The sequence below is a fragment of the Rhinopithecus bieti genome, unplaced genomic scaffold (assembly GCF_001698545.2).
Source record: "Rhinopithecus bieti isolate Rb0 unplaced genomic scaffold, ASM169854v2 scaffold_42779, whole genome shotgun sequence".
In the NCBI taxonomy this organism is placed as follows: Eukaryota; Metazoa; Chordata; class Mammalia; order Primates; family Cercopithecidae; genus Rhinopithecus; species Rhinopithecus bieti.
The window spans coordinates 54,022-62,970 of record NW_016817468.1 but is presented as its reverse complement, the minus strand read 5'-3'; the positions used below and the strand labels follow the sequence as shown (position 1 = coordinate 62,970).

The 8,949-nt window shown below is 40.5% G+C and overlaps 1 protein-coding gene across 1 annotated transcript in view; it reads left to right on the top strand.

The window, feature by feature from the left end:
* LOC108517896 (oligophrenin-1-like) overlaps positions 1-8,668 on the top strand; it is a 14,156-nt gene extending 5,488 nt beyond the window's left edge. Inside the window, exons 3-6 of the mRNA XM_017855993.1 lie at positions 4,212-4,400; positions 6,980-7,013; positions 7,528-7,590; positions 8,490-8,668. Coding sequence (XP_017711482.1) covers positions 4,212-4,400; positions 6,980-7,013; positions 7,528-7,590; positions 8,490-8,668 — 465 coding nt within the window. The remainder of the gene's footprint in view (positions 1-4,211; positions 4,401-6,979; positions 7,014-7,527; positions 7,591-8,489) is intronic.
* The last annotated feature ends 281 nt before the right edge of the window (positions 8,669-8,949 follow it).

Here is an 8,949-nt window from a genome sequence, read left to right as displayed (position 1 = left end):
ATGTCCCCATGTGCCAGATGCTTAGCCTGGGTAGGTCTTTTATTTTCTTCCATCATCCCACATTGATGACAATGAGTAAGTCTATTCAGGACTTTGTTGTGAGTCTATTCAAGCCAGCTCTTCTGACTGCCCTTCCCAGGGATCCCTGCTAGACCTGGCCCAGTGCTGCTTTTCTCTGTGCAAGCTTCTGTCAGCTTTGCCTCACTTGCTCTAGGAAGAAAAAGTCTCTCCTGGGATTTAATTTGCTAACATATGTGCAAAAGGTCAACATTTGGTGATCCTGCAAGAAGGAAAGGATAACAAAGCTCATTCTTTGTTAAATCTCCTAATATCACATAAAAGAACAAATGAATTGGCACACATTTTTGAGGGAGGGAAGATGGGGTAGAGGGTCATGGTGTATTAGAAAGTTATTTCCCCCCATTTGGTGCAAAAATGATGCAGACCTTCCCTACTTTACAGGTACTCATATGAACTGGAAATAGTGTGATTATCACCTTTCAGATCTTAGAGCTAAGTCTTGCACATTTTGGACTTCGTTGTGTTTGTTTCTCCCCAGTGCCTTCTTTTTTTACTTGAACCTGAGCAGTTTTATCAGAGGAGAGGAGAATTTTAACCATTAAAATGTCAAATGAGTGCATTTGGCATTATTGTGGAGAAAGACATGCTTTATAGTTGGGTGGTTGTGCCAAAATAAACAGAATAAATCTGTTTCTAGATTTTATCTCAACCTTTTATTTCTATGTGTTAGATACTTAGTAATAGAATAGAATTTTGCAAAATGATCAGATTGCTAGAAAGGAACTTGAATGGTGAATTACAATGTCACGTGAACAAAACTAGCAGTGACTGGGATCATAACAGACTAAATGATGAGGGCATTTTTAAAAAATCAGGGAATAAAGGACTTAGCTTGTTTCCTTATTTCAAAATTGAGAGATTATCATTTGACCCTCACAATTTCGATTTGTGAATCTATATCATTTCTTTGATAAAAATGGATGATCCCAGTTGAGATGGCTCTGCAAATATATATTGTTGCCAGTAACCACGAGATTGTCACTCATTTTCCTGATAGCCTCAGTTCCAGTAGGAAGAGGAAAATTACTGTTGGCTGTGGCTTCCCTTTTATGCAAATAATATCCCCAACTCAAGCAGTTGCAAACAGTTTGTCCCCGTGGTTAGGGGCTAGGATCAATTTATGTTTCTTGTACCTGGTGCTATGCATGGCTCATGATAAGTACTAAATTTGATGTTTATTCTTAAGTGTGTTTTTTTCTTATCCCAGAATGCTGAAGAATTTTGACACTAGAACCCAGGGATTAAAGTTTTGATGCATCTACACTTTTAGTTATTATATACTGTGCACTTTACAAAACATTCCCTCATTTAATCTACCCCCCATTTTACCAGTGAGGAAACTGAGACCCACATACATTTAACTGACTTGCCCAACTAAAGTCACGTAGTAAGTGGTGAGGCTGAGCTCAAACCCTAGCCTGTAGGTCTCCGGTCTGCAAAGCCCATGCTGGTTTCTTTTTGTTTGTTTTGTTTGTTTTGAGATGGTATCTCTCTCTCTTGCCCAGGCTGGAGTGCAGTGGTACACAACCTCCACCTCCCAGGCTCAAACGAGTCTCCTGCCTCAGCCTCCCAAGTAGCTGGGACTACAGGCATGTGCCACCATGTCCAGCTAATTTTTGTATTTTTAATAGAAATGGGGTTTCACCATGTTGGCCAGGCTCGACCTGAACTGGCCTCAAGACATCTACCTGCCTCGGCCTCCCAAAGTGCTGGGATTATAGGCATAAGCCACTGTGCCTGGCTCCATGCTGTTTTTAATTTTGTTCTATTGTCTATTGTAAGCAGAAGAAACAAACTGCAAAATAGAGCATTAAATATAATAATAAACAGGTGCTGAGGCCCCTCTCTGCATGTGGAATCTTTTGAGTGACATGACATCTGCTTTTCTGGCTAGTCAATCTGATATAAGGAAGAGAGTCAGGCTTTCTAGCAGGCATCAGGCAGCTGTACTCACATTCCCTGGAGCACAGAGCAAAGGGCTCTTTGAGTCACCTTTTTCTATGTCAGGAAGAGAGGATAAGATTTTTTATTTTTTTAACTTTTAGTTTTTTAGAGAGAGGGTCTTACTCTGTTGCCCAGGTTGGTTTGTATTGGCACAGGTTCAAGTGATCCTCTTGCCTGAGCCTCCTGAGTAGCTGGGACTGACAGGTGTGTACCACCACATCTGGCTAATTTTTTATTTTTTGTAGCTGTGGGGGCTTGCTATGTTGCCCAGGCTGGTCTTCAACTCCTGGCTTGCAGTGATTCTACCCTGTCGGCCTCCCAAAGTGCTCATATTACAGGTGTGAATCACTGCATCTGGTTCTAAATTTAGGCTCTTAGCAGTATTTAAAATGACAGGCTCATAGCAAGGCAGAGCTTGAAATGTTTTAGTAACAATAGCAACAAAATAATTGTGATAAAATAAAACAATTGCTAACATTTGCCAAGTACCTCCTTTGTGACAGGACTGTTATCAACCATTTAAGTGTATAATTTCCTTTAGTTGTCACCACAGTCACATGAAGGAGGTGATGTTATTTGAATTTTGGTTTGTGAATCTCTATCATTTCTGTGTTAACAATGGATGACCCCATTCAAGGTGGCTGTGGAAGTATATATTGTTGCCAGTAATCACAAGACTGTCATTAAGAGGTGCTTTAATGAAGTAAGAGATGGTAGGACAGGAGCCCCATGATTCCAGCAGGTAGAACAGGATTCCTACGATATCAGTAATGGAAAGGACCTCCCAGCTCCTGTGTTCCAGCACCCTTTCAGATAAAGAAACCGAGGTCTAGAGAGGCCTAGTTACTTATCCAGGGTGGCTGAACTCTCTTGGCATTGCTTTTATCATTCTATGATGCTAGGAGAGGTCTCATCTTATCATATAATTTATGGAAGGAAAAATGTTTTCCTGATGGCTCAGGTAGCCAAGAGAAAGCAAGGAGACTTTATACCTTGCATAAAGTGTGGTTAATCTCAAAATTCCAGTTGAGTCACAAAGATCTAAAAAGATCATAAAGAACATAACAACTTAGGATACCTCTGGGTAGTTAGTCGTGTCTTAGTCCATTTGAGATGTTATGACAAAATACCTGAGACTCAGTAATATATCAACGACAGAAATTCATTTGTCACATTTCTAGAAGCTGGAAGTCCAAGCAGTTTCAGTGTCTGGTGAGGACCTGGTCTCTGTTTCCAAGATGGCATCCTGTTGCAGTGCCCTCCAGAGAGCACCAACACTGTGTCCTCGTATGTCAGAAGAGACGGAAGGGAGTGAACCCACTCTTTCAAGTTTTTGTAAAAGGACCCTAATCCCATTCATGAGGTTCTACCCTTATCACTCACTCACCTCCTGAAGGTCCCATTTCTTAATATCATCACATTGGTAGTTAAGTTTCAACCTATGAAGTTTGGGGAGTATTCAGACCACAGCAGGTAGCCTGCAAATGAATGAATAAAACAGGGTTTGAAGCCGTGTGCCAGGCAGAAGAGGCCTTGTATTGTTGTAGTGAAGAATATGGCTGCTGGACCAGACTTTCTGGATTTAAGTCCTGTCTCTAGTAGTTCCCTGCTACATGACCTTGGATAATTACTCCGTGCCTCAGTTTCCCCTTCTGTGAAGTAGAGATGATTACTATAACTGCCTTATTGTGTATATTAATTGAGTTAATATACATAGTTTACTTGGAACAAAATTTGTCACCAAGTAAGCATTCAGTAAATATTAGGTTTTTTTATTAGTCATAAAATTGCTTGTTAGCCAAAACGCCTCCTCCCTGTGTCTTAGCCAGTACTCATGTTGTTGAATTTATTCCAACTCAAAATGTTTCTTGGACATCGCAGGTGCTAGAAGAAGCAAAGCTATTTTACTGACAGATGAATGTGCCTGTGATGTACATGCTCATTCCTAGAACTCAGACAAAGTGGCTGGCTTCCAACAGAGCCTTTATTTGGTTCAAGCACAATGGGCCCAATTTAGGTGTGCATTATGGAGGCATCTTGATATTTACCTTCCTATTTCTTGCATGATCCTGGCACAAGGCCACCAAGATACCACCCCCACCTCCATGGTTCCCAAAGTTACTGTTCTCTAAATTGCCTGTTGTTTTCTTGAGTAAAAGAGATTTTGAAAAACGAGTATTCTGTAGGCCTGTGCTTGTTCAGTGTGGCAACCTCCAGGGCAGAGAGGGACCCTAGATCACAGGACTCCATTCTCTCAGATGAATTTTCTGCTTTATACTTATCATTTTCCCCTCAGGCCAGGAACCATCACTCTGCAGGCCCTTTCAGAAGCTAACAGAAGGCTATGGATGGAAGCCATGGATGGGAAAGAACCTGTAAGTTACCTGACACTGGGGAAGCCTCCCCAGCTTATGCCAGTGTATGAGTGCCCTCTAGTGTTATCAGTGGGTCTCAGACAATTAAATGGTAATGGATTGTTTAGTCTCAGTTTTAGAGCTGTAAAGGAATTGTTTCCGCATCTCTTAGCAGGTAAGGCAACTGGAGTTCCAGAAAGGTTGAGGGACTTTTCTGAGACCACCCTCAGAGAAGACATCAAAACTGGGCTTAGAATGCAGATCTCTCAGCTCCCTGCTCTAGTGTTAGACTATGTAGCTATGCCCATAAGCTATTTTCAGAAAGAATTAAGCCATTTTCAGGTTATGAAATCAATATGTGTTAATTAATATGAAAAATAATTGCCATAGTTATAAATAAGCACTTATTAAATATTTATTCAGAATGATTTCTCTGCCTCACCCTTATACCACCAACTCAGCTATTCTCTTCAAGGGTACAGCTGGTAGCAGAGATGGCATTGCCATCCTGTATCACAAGATGTACTGTTCCATTTAGAACACCGTTATGCAGGAGGACAAGCAATCCCTTGAAAGCGTTACTGATTATCGTCAAGCGACCAATAGGAACAGTTGGAAGTAATTGAAAAACATTCTGGTTTCTTAGTGGCATATGAAATAATATCAGCTTCCTGGTGTTGGAATTCCAAAAGCTTGGATATAGGTACTAGTTCTGCAATTAAATGGTTATGTGACCCTGGGCAAATCATTTCACCTCTCTGAGATTCAGTTTTCTTCTCCTCAGTAAAACGGCTTTAATAATTTCTTTCTACCTATCTCACAGGGTTGCTTAGAAAAACCAGATGGAAGTCATCTTGTAAACCACAATGTGCTAGCCGGTCTGAATGATGGGATACAAAACTCCAAAGATCCAGCAGTGTTCAGATACAGTCTTATTTCCTTGCTTTATTCAAGTGAAAACTGGCTAGGAGAGAAAATGCATTCTAGGTTTTTCTTTCTATGCGTCCTCAGTATCCTGGAGAATTTAGAGGGGTAACTAGATCCCAGATTACACTTATAGTAAACTGGAAGGTAGCAGGAGAGACTTGGCATTCTGAAGACTGCCATCCAGAAAATATTCCAGCACTGTCTTCCTTCTGTCACCTCCCAGAAACCTGCTGCTGAACTCTTTCATGCTTGTGACGTTTCTGTAGGCAGATGCTAGGAAGCTCAGCAAGGCATTTATCTTTCTATTCCCTCTCTTAAGTTTGCTCTCCCTTTAGGTTTTCAAAAATCAAAGGATGCAGATGGCTTTTTGTGGAGAATGATGTGAGCACATGGGCCCACTGAATGTGGATCCATACCAACTAGATCATGGCAGATTTTCCCACAAATCCCTTGTTTAGAAAAGTAGCAGCAAAGGCTGGCTGGCACAGAAATATCTCCTACTGAAATATCTGTGGGCATACACACATATACAGAACTTATTTTAAGGACAGGCTGTTCAAACAGACTCTTAACAGATGGCATATAGAGGGCTCATTTCCTGCAGCCTCACATTACTAATGTTGTTGCTCCTTTACTAAACACTCCAGTTCACTAGTCTTACATATCTCGTCCATGCCTTTGCCTAAACTGTCAAAGAAGATCAGGGCTTGAAGGAATGTCTACTCCAACCCTGATCACTTTACTGATATAAATTTTGAGGTCTGGAGAATGGAAAGGGCATGCCCAAATTTCCTAAGAGGTAGAGGTAGAGCCAGGACTAGACTTCAAGAGTCAACAGTCTCCTTTCTGGTCTCTCACAAAGCTATCACAGTGCATACTCCAAGATAACACAGACAAATCTTGGTGTATTCATGGATCTCTTTCAGATGGACATTTGCCTTTCCACAGAGAAGCATTCATCAACTAGTCTTTGAGGGTGGGAGATTGGTATTAGGAACATTTGAATTTTATAATGTCCATCAGACAGGTACATAGCCATGAGGAAAACACTTTCCTGGTCTCTTGCTTTATTATAAAAATGCCCCAGGCATTACATAAGGAAATATCTAAGATGGATTGGCTACAACTTTAGCTACGGTGAACTGTGTGAAATTCAGTGTAGTTTTCAGTGATTGTTCAAGTATTTTCTTTTTTCTTTTTTTTGAGATGGAGTCTCACTCTGTTGCCCAGGTTGAAGTACAGTGGTGTGATCTCAGCTCACTGCAGCCTCCACCTCCTGGGTTCAAGAGATTCTCCTGACTCAGCCTCCTGAACAGTTGGGATTACGGGTGCATGCCACCATGCCTGGCAAATTTTTGGATTTTTGTAGAGATGAGGTTTCATGATGTTCACCAGACTAGTCTTAAACTCCTGACCTCAAGTGATCTGCCTGCCGTGGCCTCCCAAATTTCTGGGATTACAGGCCTGAGCCACCATGCCTGGCCTGTTCAAGTATTTTCTAGCAATCTTGGCAAAATGGTTATGTTTAGCCCACTTGCCTATCTTGTTGACATCCTGGAGTTTCTAATCATTTTTTAATGCCTATCTGGGGAAAGAGATTTAATATTATGTTCTCTGTTTTCCTATATTGATTGACAATAGCCATGGATCTTTCTATTTATCTTCTTTTGTAGATCTACCACAGCCCTATAACAAAACAGCAAGAAAGTGAGTCACTCAAATTTTTGGTCTACTAGCATTATAAACTGCCACCTGTCCTATTCATAGTAAATACCATCATTAATGATGTGTACTATTAATGCAAGTCTGAGTATGGATGCCTTTGTGTGAAATAAAATTCAGCCATATATTTTTTAAATGTGTCTGGTAATTGAACTAAGGTAGACACTTTGTGTTAGCTTACATCGTGGGTAGAGAAACATCCTTCCTGATCTGGAAGCATGATAGAAATTGTGTGTATTTTTAGGCTAACATTTCACATATGACTTTGCTCATGCCGAAAACAGACAATGCAAAGAGCTAAATAGAAGTATTTTGTGTTATAAGAGTTAAAAAGCTCAACCTTCCCTGAATAAACGAATCTTTCCATTTAAGGGTGATTGGAAATGAGCAACCAAAAACCCTTAGCTCTCTCAATGCAGTCCCTTTGCATAGTCATTAAATGTTTAATAGGTGACACCTGTTGCAGCAGGCACTAACTGTTTTCCTTTGCTTGAAACAGTGGAGCTAAATGAAGTGGGCTTCAAGTTTGTCAGGAAGTGCATCAATATTATTGAGACCAAAGGTAAGATCTGAACCACAGCCTTGGCATTGTCTGAATCTGGTCACTCTGATTTTATCCTGGGCAATTTCTCTGAGGTAGCATTTTAGGAATGAAGACTGTTTACAAAGCTTGTGTAGTAGATACAAGCTAGAAAATTTCAGAAAATTCTAAACTAGTGGTATGTAAGCATATTTGGATAATGTGTGGATTCCTGCTTTTAAAGAGCTTATAAGTTTATAAAGTATTCTCAAATAGTACCTGACACTCCTTAAGCAGTGTCATGATGGTTCTATCCTAAATAATCAAGAGTTCAATTTCTGCCACAATACATACTGGTATAAAATTGATGGGGCAGAACTAAACTCAGGGAGATGTGGAATCAGCATTCTTTCTGGTTGCTGATACTCTCTGGTTTCCTTCTGAGGATATTTAGACTGTGGACAAGTGTAGTATATGAATCAAGTCTCTTTGTTCTTTAAAATGTTTTTTTAGTCCTTCTTGGTGCAGGAAATGGCCTTTTGTTTCACAGCTGCCTTACTCCAGCCCTCTCCTGCTTTGTGTCACTGCTTAGAAGCAACTTGAGAGCTGATCCTTCCTTCTTTTTCAATTAAATGAACTTATTTCTAAGATGGCAGCACCATTCTCAGCTTTCTGCTGCTGCCCAAACTAAGCACATGCTTCTATTTACTATAGAGTTTGTTTTCTTCTCTTCAGATTAATGAGCAGGCTTGGTATACTCCAAATGAAAGGATGGATAATTTGGAGAGATGCTTTAGGACTATTCCCCTGTTACAGGGAAGGCTGGAGAACTTGGAGTATGTAGTGTGACCCCTTCCTATCTGAATTGCCTCTAGTGTACCAGGGGGAGATGACAACTCTAGCTATACGAGTGAAATTAACCTGATTTTTTCCTCCACTAGGGATCAAGACAGAAGGGTTGTACCGCACTGTGGGCAGCAATATTCAGGTTCAGAAGCTGCTGAATGCCTTTTTTGGTAACAATTTTACTTTGATAATTCTTACTGGGAGTACTTTATGTGTTACAAAGAAATGTGACTGGAAGAGAAAGGAGACACTGCTAAAAAATGTGGTAGAGTAGTTGAAGAAAAGTATTTTCTAAGGTAAAACATACACATACTTGCCCACCCTGGGCAGAGTCAATTGTACCTTGAAAATGGCTGTTATCTCTCCTTCCTCATATCCCATTCACTCCAGAAACCCTCAGCAATCCAACTTCTTACCCTATGTCTCAACTGGAACTGCGTGGCCAGGCTTAGTAGGTATCTTCTTACCAAATCCAGTGAACACTTTTGAGTTTCTGTCTTACTTGATCTCCTTGTTGACCACTTTCTCTTTTTTGAAAATTTCTCCTTACATGAC